Source organism: Acromyrmex echinatior, chromosome 8 (genome assembly GCF_024713525.1).
Source record: "Acromyrmex echinatior isolate Ae372 chromosome 8, ASM2471352v2, whole genome shotgun sequence".
Lineage (NCBI taxonomy): Eukaryota > Metazoa > Arthropoda > Insecta > Hymenoptera > Formicidae > Acromyrmex > Acromyrmex echinatior.
Window position 1 is genome coordinate 4,755,167 of NC_141859.1, and position 19,399 is coordinate 4,774,565.

Here is a 19,399-nt window from a genome sequence, read left to right on the forward strand (position 1 = left end):
TAACTATTAAAGGCTGATTGAAAAATATTTAATTGTTTTTTTATTCATTGTCTTTTTATTTTAAAGTTTCTATTAAGAAACGGTGAAATCAGACATTGCTTAAGAAATAATTTTTAATTTCGTCTTGTACTTATTTAATTATTCTCAATGAATAATAATTATATAATTAAAATAAAATAATGTTGTGGTTTCAAGAATAGATCAAATATAAATAAATTGCTTCTATGTGTTCGCGGTAAATTAATACGTATAAATTTATACACAAACCGCGGAAGCTTATAGGCAATTTATTTATATTTGAATAATTACATAATTAGATAAAATTATTAATCTTTATGCTACTTCTACTTTGCAGAGATTTTTTTATTCAGAAGATCATAATATAATAAAAAAAATATTGAAATAGAAGCTATAGTTAAAGCCATTTTTTTAATTAAAAAATTCAACCCTCTGGACTCGATTTACATTACGTACATACATATATCGAAAGCATGTATGCATATTTTGCGATGAATCGTGTCGTCGAAGTTGCGCGTTTTGTCAACCGATGCGAAGCATAACATATGGTCCCTATTGTCATTTGACGTCCACGAATTTTTTATAAAAATCAACCACATTTCATACTTTATCGCCACAATTGTCTTTTGTGAATTGAAATATCTTTTTCTCTATATACTTTTTTTCTATGTACTGATCGAGATCATTAAACGTTCTTTTTTTAAGAACCTATAATACATTTACAAAACTTTTTTACAAAAAAGATGAATAAATAATTCTAGACACGAGTACTACGATTTTTTTCAAATATAAAATTAATATAACACGCATGTGAAACACACGAATAAAATTAAGAAACATTTCTTTACAACTAAATTTTTTAATTTATTGTTTTTTATTTGTTTGCATTTATTATTTAATAGTATATGCACTGAAAAAAAAACTAAATTTTAATAAATATTTATATTTGAATTGTTTTAAATAAATATTTATTAAATGTAAATATATGTTTATTTGATACAAAAATTAATTCGATTTAACTATTATTTTTTATTGAATAAATATTTATTTATCATAAGTAAATATAATATTTACTTAGTACTCTTCAAAGAAATAATATTTTAATTGAGATTTAGTAATTTTTTTTCATGTGTTATATAGAGAATTTTTAAATAAAATTAATAATATTTTCTCTGTATTTTTAAACATTTTTTTAAGTTCGAGATTAAACGTTCGAAGTGTTCGTTTCGAAGAAAAATTAGCGAACCTCCATTATAGATTTACGAGATAATTTCGTGGTTCTGTCCTGGTTATGTGATCCCATAATGGTTGAATTGTTGTCAACGGTCCGACCGCGGCAATTCACTGAAGAGTGACAATGGTGACGTGTTACCGGGAAAACTACTCGTAGCCACGTGGATACGACCGCAACAAAAGTAACATTGTTGCGAATGTATGCTTGCCATTAATACGACTCAGGAATTAGAAACTTGCGAATCGCCGACAAATCCACGCGAGCAAAAGTTGCGGCGACGCTAAAATGAACTTTGCTCCTTCCGAAACTTTAAGTGCCATTTGTTCGCAGATACACGAACTGGAATGTTCGATTTATTTACTGTAAAGACCTACAGTATTTGCAATAACCGAAATGACAATCGAGATAGTCAATAATAATTTGACAAAATAAAAATTGATATATTGAAACAAAGAATTAGTAATATATTATGAAAATAAGATGATTGATTTTTTTAGATTTGAATAATTAGCTTATCTTGCCCGAGAAAATATTTAATTTAGAATTTAAATTAATTTATAATTATTACATTATATAAAATTTTTAGAATTATAACGTATTTTAATAATGATAATTTAATAAATCGAGCAAAATAAATTCACAGTTGTCACAAAAAATTAGACGATTTATTTCTTTTTTTAAATTAAATTTAAGGAAATCAAATACAATTTTTATTACCGTTTAAACGTAACAATTTTTAACAAAGAGAAATATTATTAAATTATTTAATTATTATTTTTTAATTGTAAAAATTTTATTCTTCAAATGTGTGTTTAATATTATAATTTATTAATTTCATTAAAGTAGAACGATATATTAATTATTCAATTATTTTTAACAAAGTTAAATAATTGGCACGTAAAATTTGTTTTAATGATTAACTTCTCTTATAAAAATCTGATATTGGCCAATTTATTACTGAAAGGCAATAATAAATTATTTATTTGAAATACTAAAAGCAACGAACAGTACATTTAATATATGAAATAAATAATTAACTATTGTTTTTCATTATTAAATTCAGCAATATTAAATTTCTGAAATTATCAGTATCATAAGCTATAAATCGATATCCGATGACAAATGGATTCGTACATAAGCGCAATAATTACAAGGGCACGTGAACTTTATATGATATCAATTAGCTAATTTTGATCGCTTGTATGTGAAAACTATCTCGACATTAGAATTTCTGACTCTAATTGAGCTTTAGAATAGTCTAGTAAATTATCAATGCTCGTGGAGCGTTAGGGACTCCGCACAATAAAATCATGTATTGTGGAATACACAGTTTCTGATAGGTTGAAATTCTTATTCTCTATTCTCTATTCTTTTTATTATGCGGAGTCCTTTATAAATATTCACATACATGACCGTATATGCATATAATAGATTTCCCTTCTCAGTGGTTCATTCGCAGCTTCGAAAAAGGAGCAATTATAAGCATTGATGATGCACACTTTGAGGGAAGCCAATCCGTTTACAAGAGTCGCTCGGTTCGCCGAACGAAGTAAAAGCAGCTCGTCGCACTCTCTTTTCCTACGAAATTGCCAATCGATCGGATTTAGAGTGACTACGTCTCGCCAGGAAACTCGCGACTTTTGCACCGCACCACGTCGTAAGATTGCGCAGATTCTCGAAGGAATCACTTTTTATCGTGTCCGCATTTTCCCGGTCATGTTTTTCTTGGCTGTCTTCGTAAAATAATAAATAGAAAATTCCTCATCGTGTAATCGAACATCTTGCGGTAAATCAATAAAAAATCACATTTTTATTCCTCTCTTAAACGCTACTACATTCCAATATAGATATATAGCAAAAAAAAAGACAGGTTTAATTAAAAAAGAGCTGACGCTCGTGTTTTATTAATTGAACATTTGGTTAAATTAATAAAATTATATGCTGATTTTTTTATAAATAAATTTGATGTTAAAATACCAAGGTGTTGAATTATATATATTTCATGAATTTGTTTTATTCGTTTGCGGTCTGATTATCTGTTATAATTTTTCTCCATAATTAAAAAAAATTGATTTATCAAGCGCTTTAATAGTCTTTTTATTTGAGCGGTTTGTATAGTTCAATTGCGATCTCATCTGCTTTTAAAAGGAAATAATACGTCGTTTAGAATCACAACCGTGCAGCAGTGTTAAATCGCAAAGTTTTTCTAATGGCGCCACGTTCCGGTCGCGCAAATGGCTCTAAACGAAACTAAGCGCCATTACAACTTTCAAGCCGTGTGTAAAGTCTGCGCAATTAACGATTATTATGTTAGCTCGGAATTGAGAGTGCGCGCGAGTTTACTTATCAACTCCGTTAAAACTCATGGACCATGGTTCAACATGCGTATTCATTGAGGATACTGATAATATTTTATATTTATTTTTACTTCATAATTACTTTATAATTATCTTAAATGTACTTAAAATATTAAGGATTATATTGTAACTTATTAAAGTTTTTCTGCTCCATATCAATACTGTTTTGCAAATGAACACGAAAAAATTTCTATTTTTTTACAAAAACTTAATGTTCACATTGAAATATCAAGGTAAAATTAAAAATTGTCTCTTTTAATAAAAGCCACAGATTTTCTTCAAATTCTCAGAGATCTGACTGAAAGGTAATTATGGTATAATCTCGAAATTCTCATTCCTACATTTCGGATTCCTGAAATACTTACGGCTTGCTCGATCAGTTCCGATCGTTTTCAAAAGAGAATAACGGTACGCCTGAAAGATCACGTTTAATCAGGCATCCCTTTCTAATCGTTGTATCTTCCCTCCCCTTTTCTCTCTCGTCTAAGTCTCGAAATCGCTTTGCATCGTCGTTTTCTCTGCAATGCGCGTTCTCTCGATCGTCGCGTACAATCTCTCGTCGACTCGCATCCAATCACGCTAAAACGCCTTGGATAACATTCAATCGTTCCGAAACCATTGGTGTAAGCAATACGCGTAACAGCAGCATCGTAAATTTACCTGATTGCTTTAAACAAACCATCGATTGCATTGCGTAAAAACTGAAGTCACGTTTACGAAAACTGTTGAATAGAAAATTGTAAAGGATTGCATGTAAAAGGGATTTTAATGTAAAAACAATAGTAAAATTTTTGGGAAAACATCTCATCATCTATTAAATTTGTATCCATATGTATAAAGAGATGTTAAATTTCAATCTGAAAATAATGATTACTTTAGAATAAAATGGTAGGAGAGATCTAGAATTATAATTTACATTCAATGAGAATGTAAAAAATTCAATCGAATAATAGTGCTGATCGTCAGAAATCGATTCATAAAATGAGACTGCTAATTTGTGAAAGTGCTAAGGCGAATAAAATAAATCCGTAAGATAATCTTGAAAGCTCTTCACATTGAAAAAATAACATTTAACGTTTTATGATCACAATCTCTTTCATTGCACTATGCTTCTTATCAATTTCATATTATATGTAACGGTATCGAATTTAACGCAAGAAAATAGCGAGTTTCTCGAAATGGTAATAAAACAACGATTATTTCTCGCTTATACTATCAAAGCATTTGTACCGTATTAAAGAATATGAAATGTAAATTGGATGTCGGAGGGAGCATGAGCTCGACATCGAAATTGCTTTTCCTATCGAAAGGATTGGACAATCCTTATTACCGATTATCCTAACTAGGTCATCACCGCCAATCGGACTCTATTATAATTAATTTGGCACGACACGAGCATAAACGGTATGCAAGTTGCATTTTAGAGCAAAAACTTTCCATATCCTTGTACCGTGATTGAGTAAGTTCGGTACAACGCAATACGTAACGAGAAATTTCTTCGCATAAAGGAGACAATAATTAATACCGAATTATGCATTCGCAAGTCTCTCAGATAGGGAGAATAAATGGGTTTGCATTAAACTTTCTTTTTCATTATCTGAAAGCATTGAAAAATTATCTAAAAGATATCAAATTTTAATGAATCTAATATGATTTTAGCAAGAGATTTCTATCATCTCTTTCTTTTACTTTGTATGACAGAAATAATAATTAAAACTATATTATTAAGCATACAAACACAATAATAAATGTACATATAAATATTTATATAGAAATAATTAATTTTATAATAAACTTTATTGAAATGATTTCTGCTAATTAATTTATTCGTTAATCAATTAATATCCTTTCTCTCTCTATCTTTCTCTCTTTTCATATCTCTTCATAAAATCATTTATGAATTAACTTGATTGACAGAAAGAGGTAAAACTATCTTGAGTATATTAATATCAAAACTTAATTATTAATTGTAAAATATATTAATTACGCAATACGCATTAATTACATTAAAATTATTTTGGATTAAATAAACATAAGTTTATTTTCGGTTTTAATTAATTCCTGTTGTTCTACAGCCTATTCTTGAGAAAGAGAAGAGTGCGAGAGACATTTAAAATGAAAAGAAACTGAACGCTCTTTTTTATTTCCTACATCAAACGTCCAAATAAAATAAATTGATGTGAAAGGGCTTTATAACGCTGGCGGATAATAAGTCAAGTCGACGTTCAAACGCACGATATCAAACATTTTTCTCATACCGAAATTTTTTCACAAAGAACAAGTTCTTTCACCGTGGAGAAATTTCTCTTTTATTTTTACACCTTGTGCGTTATTACATATTTATCGTCGAGATATTGCTTTAAAATAATAATAACAAATGATATAATATTTCAAAAGCAGTACTTTTCAAGAGACGACAGATTACAATCCTTTTAAATAACAGAAGCACGTGAAATATTTATTTGCGCTTATATAAATACCTAAAATAAATTTCACATGTTATAAATATATGAAATAAAATTACATACATTTACGACGTAATATTTCATGATGCTTCAACACGACATATTTTGGCATCATAAAATGTACGTCAAACTAATTAACATTATCGTAATCACTCTTGTGCCACGAGTATTGATGATTTATTAATGAAATCGCGAGTTCGCTATCTCGTCGGGTTAATCATCGTCTGAATGATCGTATGACGTAACACGATTTTATGCCCCAGTTACAACGTAACTTCCTATTACATGAAACTCCGACAGTGTCCCGGCGGTGTCCATCAATTTAATCTCGACAACGACGACGATGATGAGGACGAGGACGAGGACGAGAGAAAGTACGACATATTTGCATCGCGCGTGTCTAAGCACATACTCAAGAGTGTGTAGAAGTATGAAGTTCATGAACAAAAGTTAACACTTATTATAACAGCTCAACTTAGAAAGTCTCTGGAAACTATACACGAGAGAGAAGGAGAGAGGGAGGGAGAGAGAGAGAGAGAGAGAGAAGAAAAGAAAGAGAGCAAATACTGTCTGCCTGTGCGAGCAAAGACAGAAATCCCTGCTCCTGGCTGATGGACACGATTTTCTCGTCACGGAGTAGAGGGGATGTAATTAATCCGGGGAAGGTTGGGCCAAGCACACACGTCTTGCACGTACACACGGTAACCAGAAACAAACGGAAGTTTTGAACGAGGCGGAAACGATACGGGACATTGAAATCCAATTGACTAAATCGTCTATCTGCTGTCATTTATTGTTCTTGAACGGAATTTACGAAAAGTGTTAAGAGTTAGAATTATCGTAATTTTCTTTCGTAATTTTTTTTATATTGCTGCTTAAAATGTTGATGAAAAGAAATTAGGAGAATATTTTTCGAGCATCTGTTGTATATTTATGTTTTTGCTGAAATGTAGAAGTTCTGAAGAAACGAAAGTTTAAGCACTCGAAGATCTAATGATTTCTAAGATGAGTTCCTCGAGAGTCCGAAAGTGTCAAGTTTCTAAAAGGATCCAAAGACCCATTGAATTCGCAAGTTTTACAAACTAAAGATCAAAAACTTCAAATTACGAGGTGTAACAGGAAGATATAAAGATTCTAAAATTGAGCAGAGAAAAAACAGGATTGATCGAGAAACTTAATGAGCGATGCGCTAGCTTGATCCAGAATGGATATTGCTTTAATGAATGAAACTCTCGTCGAAATGAAGGAAACCAAGCGACGCGTCGCGACGAGTGTTACGAATTAATATTCATCCTGGATCTCGCGAGACAGTTTCCTCGAATTTTCCCGTATATCTAATTTTCCCCGACCGATATACACGTCCCAGATGAGATCACGTCCAAAAAGGAGTTTAAGCCAGCGCTCAATCCCGTACCGTGGAATCCACATTTGAGTTTGACTGTACATACAGCACATCCCTCGTTGAATATCCGGAGCAATGTTAACGTTACCGGTGCGGCATCGTCATAGCTGTGGAGGGCAAAATAAAAGAGGAGCAGCACTGGTTAAAGTAGTTAAAATTTAAACGTATTAACTACATTTGTTGAAGGAAAAAAAGATTTATTTTAAAGAAAAAGGGTTTATTTTAACAATTTAAAACAATTAAGATTCTTTAATTATTTATTGTAATTAAAATTGAAATAAAGAAAAATAAAGGTTGATAGGAATTAAGATCGTAATAGTGTGCTTGAATTTTATATTAAAAATAATATTTCGTATCAGTGCGCTCCTCGCCCTGATGAAGTGAACGTGTGAGATTTACGAAACGTTGATATTAGTAATGAATCACAACACGGTGATAAAGCGCAAACCTTTTGGTATCACAAAAGTAATATTAGGTGTTGGAATTAATTCGTAGCGTTTTTAATGAAAGAATGTTATTTATTTCACATGAGCATTAAAAAATACATTAATGAAAGTACTTCCCATCACTTGTAAAACGCTACGAATTAATTCCAACACCTAATATTTAATTTGTCGTGTTATTTACATTCAGGTGATATTAACTCCAAATAGTTTAACTATTGATTTCGAATATAGAACATACGTTTCGGCTAGCCATCTTCAAATTCAGATTTATTTTTTTTGTTAGTGGAATTTGAGAATTTTCAACTATTTTCTTAAAATTTTTTATATCTTATTTCTCCTAATCAATTAATTTTTTAGCAACATAAATCATATTTTTCGTTACTTTCATTTTTATTCGCAATATTTCGTATTATAACAGAATATATTACAATAATTTTTTGCGATATATATTTCTAATATTTTAGAAACAGAAATGTAATAGTGATTAATAGTATAATAAAGAAGAAAATTAAAGAAAAGAGTATATAACATTGTAATATTTTTAGTTCTGCGCCATTGCTCGTCGCATTCAACTGTAATTCTAAAAGGATGCGATGGCAGAGCGTTCTCGAAACTCGAGCGATAAACATTCCCTAATTTAATTAGTAATTACGAAATGTTCGTTGCAATGTACCGGACGCGATGGCACGATTATCGTACGTGGTGGTGTATTCCCACTCGTCCTACGTGGCCTGTCGTTGATTGATCGCGTTACATAGCAGGCTCGATTACAGAACAACGCGTTACCGCACGGTTACGAGTTTAACGCTGATAAAATTCGCTCTGTAACCAAAATCTGCGCTCCGATTCGATAAATCGACACCGAGAGACGAAAAGAATCGGTGCCACTTTATGAAACTGGAGAACGGAGAAGTTTATGAGATTTGATATCCGAATTCCCTGCTCTCTAGAATATTCAAACATTTTTTTATTCTTCTACTTTCTTCTCAGATCATTTGAAATAACATTATATAAAAATAATAATATATAATTGAATTATTTATTTTAAAATATTTATGTACATAGATTACAAGATTTTATTCTTATTTTACTGATTATTGTTTAATAAAATTTTTTTGTTTCTTTTATAAAATAATTACGTATATAAAGAATTATAAAAAAGAATAAAAGTAGCAAAATAAATTTCTAATTATTAACGTAATTTAATTTTTGAATCTTAAAAACTAAAATATTATTTCTAGATATGTTTATGGTATACATATATAACATACGTAAAATAATAAAATGATAAATTTTATTGTATTTTAGCGTAAAAATATGTGCAATATATAATCAATTCTTTCATTTCAAATAAGGAAATCGAGAGAATCTATGGCGATATTGCGCGCTCACAGAATTACTCAATTTTACCCGTGGCCGAGAAGTGTATTTGCGGCTGTAAAGAAGCTTCTAAACAAATTTACTCATGGCGGTAACCACCGCTTATGTTCCGTACATACCGCTTTAATAAAGGTTACTATCGATAAGACAAGTGGAAATTGTGTGGGGTATCTACCTCATAAAAAGTTACGTATCGTCATCACGTTGCTCGCTCGTAGAAAAGAACAAATCATCCTCTATAAACTCCATCTTTCGGTTTTTCAATTTAGCATTACTCTCACCCATCTTTTGTACTCCCCTCCCCCCCTCCCGCGTCATAAAGGTTTTTCACACGGACTTATTTAACTTTTCCTTTAAACCAATCGCAATGAGAAAAATGTGATCGTCGCGTTGCGCGCGACATTTTAATATTTGATTCCGAATATTCCTGCAACGAATATTGAACATTGAAAATCTTCTTTTACCTTTTGCATTTTGCGTTTCTTTCATAGGTAATATAATTTAATTTCCGCTATATATTATTACTTATCTTTTTTATTTCTTTTCTTTTTTATCTCTTCTTTTTTTTACAGCCAAAAGTGTAAATATTATCAATGTTAATGAGCATTTGTTATATTTGATGTTTTCGATTTGGTACACAAATCACCACTAACATCATTTTATCTTCCTTAACATTCAGAAAGTAACGAAGATAGAATAACACTTATATTGACTTGTGTCATCAAATGAAAAACACTCAATATAACAAATCATTAATCAATAATATTAAATTGCTAATATAAAAAATATAAAGACTCACTCAAGATTTGTTTTGGCCGAATACGGTCTTCTTCATTTATTTGTATTGAACATTTCTCAGTCCATTTTTCATTTAATATTCTAGAACCTTAAGATCGTAAAATTTCGACTTTATTTTAATGAGGTAATTTCACGGCAGGTTCAGGTTCAGGTTCTGGATCTGGCAGCAGCGGCTGCGCCTCCAGCACCCTCGGCACTTTACCGCTGAATCGCTGCTACTCGTCCTTACCCAGAGGAGCGTTAACGGCTTATGGAAGCTTGACACGACCCGCCACTCTGCCGCGTCTTCCACTGGGCCTAGGCTTGGGCCCGGCACCTAATAACAGCAACGGACCTCTGCCTCAAAATGATCGGGATCGAGATAGCAATGGAAGTAGCAAAAGAAATAGCGACAGCGTACTCTGTCATCGACTGCCTTTGTTGCATCCCTTACCCACGTGTGACGTCGCCAGCCATCAGGGCACTGGCTTCCACGAGATATTTAATGCTATCAGGTGACTCGTTTTGACATGCATGATTTCTTTATTTTTTATAAATTGTTATATGTATATTAATGAAATCGAGGAAAAAGGAAATGGCAGAAAAATTAAATTCTTTGAAGAAACACGCACCTTCAAAGAATTTAATTAAAAAATATTTTTCTAATAAATATTAAATCAATATTGTCACAATAAAAAATTTTAAATAAATGGAAGGATAATATTTTTTATTTTGTTAACATTTTTCATCATGATACGACGCAATAATTTTGCTATCGCTTTAGTAAACTTTCCGCCATTTCTTTCGTCCATAGGATATTCTTTGTATTTATTTGTTGACGCTCTTATATTTTTGGAGTTAACATGAATTTATTTGCGACAGATTATTCATTAGAATACATGAATATGCAAAGTTACGCTACTAATCATCTGAGGGGATAGGGAAGATTTAATCTGCAGCCATCGCGAAATGTTGATAGCATAAATCCTGATCGATCTTCGTCTATCATGCGTATTAATAGTTCAGCATGAAAATCCAATAATTTCACGTAGAATGACATTAAATGCGGTAATGTTAATAATTATACGCGACATTTCGTTATCGACTTAATCACACATTACGTGATAATTATCATCACAATCGAATGTTTTACGGTCGAGAGGGACTGAATGGTGACCACTCGTGATGCATATTTTTATGCATAAATGAATACAAGCGCCATACATATTCCTAGTATACATTCCGGTGCAGTAATCTGACTGAACAAAATATTCAAGATACCGTCACGTGTTGATAAAATATTACGTTTAAAATAATAATTGCGTCTCTCGCAAACTTGTGTATCGCTCAAAAATTCGCGAAAAAATTCACCGTTTGATAATTTTAATAAAATTTTTGCTAATATTTTTTAATAAAATTTCAGAAGAAAATTTTCCATGAAAAGAGAAGGGAAAAACAAACTTAATAAGAATGACATTTCTTTAAAGAAGAAAGATTTTAGAGAGAAAAATGATCTTCTTGCCATTTAATACGGCTCTCTCTTTCCGAGCTTTCATACATACGAAGGCCTATTACGTTCGCAGCCTTGAAGCAAATGACTGAATAACTTGTCTTTCTTGATTACTTCTCGACGAAAAAGACGATCTAGAACGAAAAGCATCCCCGAACTTCTTTTGGTCTTCTTCTTCTTCTTGAATGGTCGATAAACGAGTTATGGAAATTAAAGGGAATGAGCGGGAATATTTCGTTAGCGAAATTATGCGAACTTCACGGACGGCGGCGGCAGAAACTTCGGTCGGAAGCTGCTGGATCTCCTCGATTATGTCAACAGTCTTCTCTCCGGCGTGCCGCAATGTCGTAGAAATCGTGCAACTTCTCCTATCGCCATTCTCGGCCCGGCAATGAAGAAACGAGATGCATTCGCTAGCACTCTACTCTGGCCGACGACCATTAGATATCGTCCCGAGAGTTTTAGTTCTTCCCAGACGAGAGGAACTCAGAAAGTTCGGCGGGCCATGCGCTTATCCGGGCGAAAAGCCTGATATTTCGTGTAATTACCGTTCGGAGTTTGCCCGAAGCTGTACGAGATTTGCCCGAATAATTTGCGAAATTATTCAAGAATGAGTCTCACATATTATTTCCTTTTTCATGAAATTTAGATATATGTAATATTCTATATGATAATTTACGTTTATTTGATCATAAAAAGCGTTTTTTGACTAATTTTGCATTAATTTATTTTTTCATAATTATTTGATTCTCTTTTTTTATAAAATTCAGATGCGCGTAATATTCCGAAATTTATATATTTATTATTTTACGTAAAATACTCCTTGATTAATTTAACATTTATTTTTTCATTAATATTTTTTATAAATCAGACTGGTTATTATGGATTTTCTATATAATTCTTCAATATATTGATCACATTAGATATATTTAAATCGATTTAAATTAATTGATAACTTAAACCAAAAAGTGAAGTTTTCTAAGTTTTTGTTAAAATATTAGGAAAAGGGGAAACAATTATGTCTTATCTTAAAGTCTTAAAGTATTGTAAACTGGGATCTGGGATTGTAAGACAATTGTAGTTGGAATTAGATATTAATTTATCCTATTTCTTAGAGATCTTACATCGCTACACGTCTGTCTATACCATAAATTATATTTAAAACAACATGCGTCCCATGATTTATTGTTCATGTAATCGCCGGAGTGTCGCGTAATACGGTGGTCCAGCCGGTCGTGGCGGGAGAAAGTCGATCTATTTCTCGCAGATGCGAACCGACACGGGTGCTCCCAACTGTATTGTAAGGATCTCAGAAAGATTTCTTAAGACTTAAGACCGTGACGGGAATGAAAGTTCTACCGCCACCTGCCCCATTGGCCATTCATCTTTTCCGCGCCTGCGAGTCGGCGTAGCAAGTCGGATCACTCGGTGCGTGAGTATCCGACGCCGAACGCAATAAATAACTTGCGCTCCGCCCTTCGTTAATTACCTGTTCTCGCTCGATTGCCGAAAGTGCTTTCGCGCACCCTTCAAACGTAAGTTCTATCGGAATAATCGTAACACTGAGCGATAACTGTAGCACCCTATTTTTTTCCAACAATCAATACAAATTGTCAAATCAGTCAGACAGATAGCGATCATTAATTTCGTCGTTGAAAAAATGCCTGCCGCTATCATCTGAATGTCACATTTATCACGATCGAAAAATAATATCCTCCAAAGTTATTTTTCAAAGTTATTTCAATCATTTTTAATCCATTGAGAGACAGGATAACGAATTTAATTCTTGATGTATGACTCTTGTATTCAACTATGAAAACAATGAGTCAGATTTCCTGTGATGCGGTAGACAGATTTTAACAACGATTAACTTTTTTTGTGTACAAACATTTTTTTCTTTAAAGTATTAATTTTTATATTGATATTTATAATAAACACTTAGAAAGAACACCGCAATAATTATATGTAGAAAATTGAGTCCTGGTGAAATGAATGAGTTTTCACATATATAATATAACTTATAATGTGAACAAAAGATGGCATAGATACAAAGTTCAACAATAGATAGTTTTTGAACTATGATATATCAAAGGTGCTTTCAAAACACATAAGTTTTATATTTTTGATACATAAGTAAAAAATTATCCATTATTGAATCTTGTGTTATCCATTATTGTGTCTATGACATCCTTTGTGTACATAAACAACATTATATGTAAAAAAAACATTTCATCAGGACTCAGTTTTCCATTAGTGTACGGTTCTATATGAGTGTTTAGATCTGCCTCTATGACATCTTTTGTTCACATTATCAATTACATTATAATACGAAAAACCATTTCATTTCACCGGGACTTAATTTTCCATGTAATTACTGCGGTTCTTTATATTCTTTTTACTGAGAAAAACTTCTGATTAAAAGTGAACGATCCAGAAGATTTGATCAATTAGAATTCTGGTTCATCTCAACTAGATATAATAGATATAATAGATTCTAGAATCTAGAATCTAAAATTTTTTTATTTATCTATTTTCACTCGGAATTCTAATTAGTGCAATTAGACTCTTTTCCCGTTGTATGAATAATGAAAATAAACATTGCTCTCTGGTTTCTAAATGTACGAGAAATAAATGCGGTCTCCAATAATTGCATCCATTTAATGAATGATCTTTTATCATCTAATCGTTAAAATCGTTAACGAAGAAATTGAAAACAATTTATTCGTTCGTTCTGAAAATTAACTCGCGCGAATGGTGTATCGATAATAATCGCAGGGGCAAGCTGTGGGTTAATCGAATCGCGTCTTGCGTGTATTATTACAGATTATCGCCGCATAATATCATGCGAGAAAATTACGTTGTTACCCCGTTACGTTTATTCCGCTGAATAGACTTGGCGAGCAATTTCACGAGGATTTGTATTCGTTATCGACACTAAATGCAAAACGGCGACTTGGTTCAGCGTAAAAGCGACCCCGGAAATCTAATTTGTAGTTACCCCCGTAACGTCCCTACATCATAAATCGAGCGTGCAAGCCCAAACAAAACGTCAGCTACGTGACGTCAACGTGTTTTTTAGACGAGCGACGTGTTTCCACCGAATTTCAGGATACGGTAAATTTTGCGACCAACAGCGACTTTGTCACGATGTATGTGTGTACGAGTAACAGACGTAGACAAGTGCATACAGTAAAGATGATGTTTTTAATTAGAAACTCGCCTTTGCCGAGTCGGACGCGAGTCGCGCGGATACCGGCAAATTGGAGTCCTTCTCGACGGAAAAATATTTCCGAGATTATCCCACAGGTACAATCTGCATCTTTCCACTCATTTTCTGACGTGTATCCGAGGGAACGTATTCCATTAAATTTCTCGCGCCGGCCTTTATCGTCGTCGTCGACTTTTGTTTCAATTTGAACTTAAGAGCGCGCGGAAAAATAACGTTGAAATTTTAAAAGCGCGAGAAACGCTCGAGTTGTACGCCGAAGAAATATTACTCTGAACATCGGATCCTCGATTGAGTCTGTAATACTGTCTGAGAGCGATAAGCGCGTGTCTGAAAATACACAGTTGAGCGCGAAATTGCTTTATTACATCTGACTCGAATCCGACTTCGCGGGCGTCTCATTTACACAAACGAAAATCGATCATTGATTTATTAAAATGAAAAATAACTTTATAATTTCAGCGAATTTTTTGTAACACAAAAATGTGAATATACTCTAAAAAAAAAAGTAAACAGTTATGCTATACCTAGCTGCTGTTGAATTTTTCCATTGAGACCATGTTGACGTTTTGTGTTTTGTAAAAAAATTTTATTATATTACTTTTATTTACGTAAGTGATATTTTTTTTCACGTATCCGTGTAAATATTATGGAAACCAACATTTTTTATAACGTTTTTTGTTTATTACATTTCAGGATAATTTATCCTTTTTAGAAATGAGAGTTCGAAAAAAAAGAAACGTTAAAAAGCGAACTTGTGTTCTCTGAAAATCACTGAATTTTTGTAAGGAAAGTCTATTAACAACCATTAATGTAACCTCGTCTGAACCGGCAAAGAAACAGCGTTCTGCCTCGTCATATTTCGAGGCTAAAAGAGATCGATGTACCACGCGGTGCGTCTAAATGACGTTTATCGGCGTTTTCCTTCGTAGAAAAGAGAACCGGGACAAAGGACGACTAATCGATCTTGCTTTCTGCCCGCGTGTTCCGTCATCTTTCATAAGCACACTGTCCAAGATTTTTCCATAAGCGTCAAAATATACACGTGCCAACCGAGCGGTGGATCGTCCGTCATAATCGATTCCCATCGTCGAGATAACGACGGACTATTTCATCCCCTTACCCCAGAATTTCGCAAGTCACGCCGAATCGCGGCGATCGCTCTTCGAATCTACGACCGCGTTAAACGCATGATCGAGACTTATCGATCATCTGATTGCGAACTTCTGATATATATATATATATATATATATATATATATATGAGGAGATATCACAATTCCTCTCTTTCTCCCTCTTCTTGTAGAATTTTATTCCAAATCATTCGGAATAACATGTTCAACGTCTGTCGAGCGTTTTATTCGCTAGAAGAGCGGAAAGATATTTCTCTGAAAAATGGTCTTTCTGAATGTCATGTCATAATCGATGATGGATTTTAGTCAAGAAGAAACTCTTCGAAAAATCTGCGAGCTTTATATATTAAAATATATATATTTAACTAAAAGAGTGGTATAAATATTATAAACGTTTGTAACGCTACGAACTTCAAAATTCAAGCAGCAGGTTAAAAATAAATGATATTTATATTTTAAAAAAGAGTTTTAAAACTTAAAATCTTTATTTTCGAAAGGTTATGGCTTTCGAGTTTCTGTGAGTTTAATAATTTTTACATATAAAAAAAAACTGGATAAAATGAACAATTTTCTTCTCATTTTGTGAGCTTGTCATGTGCCCTAAAAAAAACTTGCGAAAGTTTTCAACTTTCTAACATGAAAGCTTGAAGTTTTTCTTACAAAATCGTTTTTTATATTTCTAAAATTTTTTATTACTAAGTTATCACGGATGACACAAAAGGAATATTTTGATTTCGCTCACAACTCGATTAAAAATCATCATACCACAATTAAAAACAAATGTTTAAAGCTAAAACTTTGTTCTATCGAATAATATAATTGCTAATTTTTTTTTAAATCGTATAACATACAAATGTAGCGCCACGAACTTTTGACAACAAATTAAAAAAAATTTTAGAATTAATTGCTTATTATAAATATACATTTATATAGACACACGGAAAGAACGATTTTACCGTAGCATTAAAAAATTTAGTTAGACACAGACCTGAAAATAATTTTGTTGGGTCATTAAAATAGTTATGTAGAACACTTAAGCATTGATGACAATCATGTTGCAAAAAATCCATCCATCTATAATTATAATTTTTTGCATAAAAAAATTTTTATACTTAAAATACGCATATTTGAAAATATACAATAAAATTAAATTTTTCATGATTAATACCGAATTATTATTTGTTTTCCAGCAATAATAGCAAAATAAAAAAAAATAGAAAATATTTAACCTACTAGCAATTATAATAGTTTGAGAGTTCTATATTATTTTGACAATCATAACAAAATGATTTTCAAATCTAAATAAATTTTCATACTTCAATAAAATCGTTCTTCATCGTGTATATTTACATTTTTGTGAATACATCGCTTCATACTTTTCTCATAAATAGACGAATCATTTGCATTGTTACGCAGATTTGACATAATGAAAATAAAATGTCTATATATTCGAGCGTAACATGCAAGCAGAGAATTCGTAGATGAATAGAGACAGTTATGTGTACGTTTAGAGATTGTTTGATGCATATAGGAAGAAACAGTACTTCAGGGTTGGTACCAGCCGACTGTGCTCTGTCGGTGCTTTGTAGTTCATCATTCACGTGAATTTCTATGCGCGTCGAAATTGCATTCGTAAGTGGACTCATGAAAGATTGAATGCTTTTTATCTTTTTTTTTATTTCGCTGTTATTGCTGGAAATCAAACAATTCAATCAAGAAAAAACATATAATTTTATTGTATATCTTTAAATATGCATATGTTACGAATAAAAAATTTTTTAAGTAAAGTAGAATAATTATGGATGAAGATAATCTTTTTTTTTTATCGTAATATATTTATATCATAATATATTTATTTAAAAAGGAACAAAATTTCTGATACAAAGAATATAATTGATTGTAGGGAATGTATGTAGCCGTAAAAATAATGTCGTAGTTTAATAGAAAATTGATAGACGTTTCGAATGCACTTAAGGGTTGACAATTTGTTTGACATTAAATTGTTGTTTGCTTTGAAATAAAAAATCAAATGTTCAAGAGATAGGGAAAATAAATTGTTTTCATCTAATATAAAAAATGTTAGTTCTAATCTTGTCGGACTCGACGATAAGCACGATGAATAAAATTTAAGTTAAATTTATCGTCTCTCTAAAAATTTCGTAATAAACGATACCACGATTTTTCTCACCCTTGCTTTTCGCGGATCATCTTCAGTGAAGGATATCACGTTCAAACATCAGTATAGACTCTGGTATAAGTACCGGAACGTTTGCGGGGCATTTTCGAGAATGCTCGCGAACGAAGATACATCACGTCGATGGGGAGCGACGAGGATATTTCGCCGACTTGCCAGCGAAGTTCGTCCGGCTAACGCGAGTTCGCGAATTCTCCAGGCCGGGGCGGCAATTTTTCATCGTTTCAAGTTTCGTCGACGTTTTTCATCGCCGTCGGACGATCTTCTCCCCACTACACTTTCGTCGAGCTCTCCCGAGCTTCCTAAATCACGCGCGCAACACGACTCGCGATAAAAGACACGACTCCCGGGATTAGAGAGGCCAGTCAGGCATTCGCGATAAAAAGAAGTTTCAGTCAGAACTGTATCCATTGTCCAATGCAAGCCCGATGGTTTACCAACGTAAGTCGACAAGTCTTCTGTATATTGTTCCTGATTTGTCTGTACGAGCGAAAAAAAGATTGCAGCAACGCTCATTTTTATAAAAAAAGATGCTATATATATATATATATATATATATATATATATATATATATATATATATAAAGTGTTTCTTAAGTTTCTGTCCAGTATTTCAGAAGTTTATTTTTGAGATCATTTTGTGAAAGCAGGTTCCATAAACATATGATCTCAATTCTTAACATTCTATATCTCCTTTCAGAAAAATATTGGACAGTACTTCCCTTACAGAAATCCACTTTAATACTGGCCAATTTAACCTTTAAGTGGGTAGGTAGAATGACCACAGCACTCTAGGTATAGTTTTCTTTAAAACCTTGTTCTGAAAAAGGAAAATAAAAAGTATTTCCTAACTGGCTAAAAGTCTTAGACTTCACTATTTTTTCTTCTATCTTACAGAGGTATATAAAGGTATAATTAATGTAAATTTAATTGCAACATAATGTACTGATAGATGAAAAAATATAATTATGAAATTAAAATTTTTTGAGAATTTTCTAAGGATTCCATCTACCAATTTGCGTATCTTTAAACCATCTGCTTACTTAAAGGTTAATATTGAAAGGTAGTGATTAATTATTTATCTGAGTATTGAAAGCACTGAATAACAGTGCTTTTAATATTCAAAATAAATAGTTAATTATCTTCTTTTAGTATTAAATTTTTAAAGGTTAAAAGGCATTCTATATATAACAAATGATTGACTGAGCAAGAATAAGACTTAAGGAATATTTTGGATAGAAGAAATAAAATCTCTCTC

The 19,399-nt window shown here is 32.2% G+C and overlaps 1 protein-coding gene across 5 annotated transcripts in view; it reads left to right on the top strand.

The window, feature by feature from the left end:
* LOC105144539 (uncharacterized) overlaps nt 1–19,399 on the top strand; it is a 273,849-nt gene that overhangs the window by 218,430 nt on the left and 36,020 nt on the right. For 4 of the 5 annotated variants that reach the window (XM_087408478.1, XM_087408480.1, XM_087408479.1 and 1 more), the window contains one exon: nt 10,240–10,594. In XM_087408478.1, coding sequence (XP_087264604.1) covers nt 10,240–10,594 — 355 coding nt within the window. Of the gene's footprint in view, nt 1–10,239; nt 10,595–11,502; nt 15,329–19,399 lie in introns of those variants that run through there. The other variant, XM_087408481.1, reaches the window with a different exon arrangement.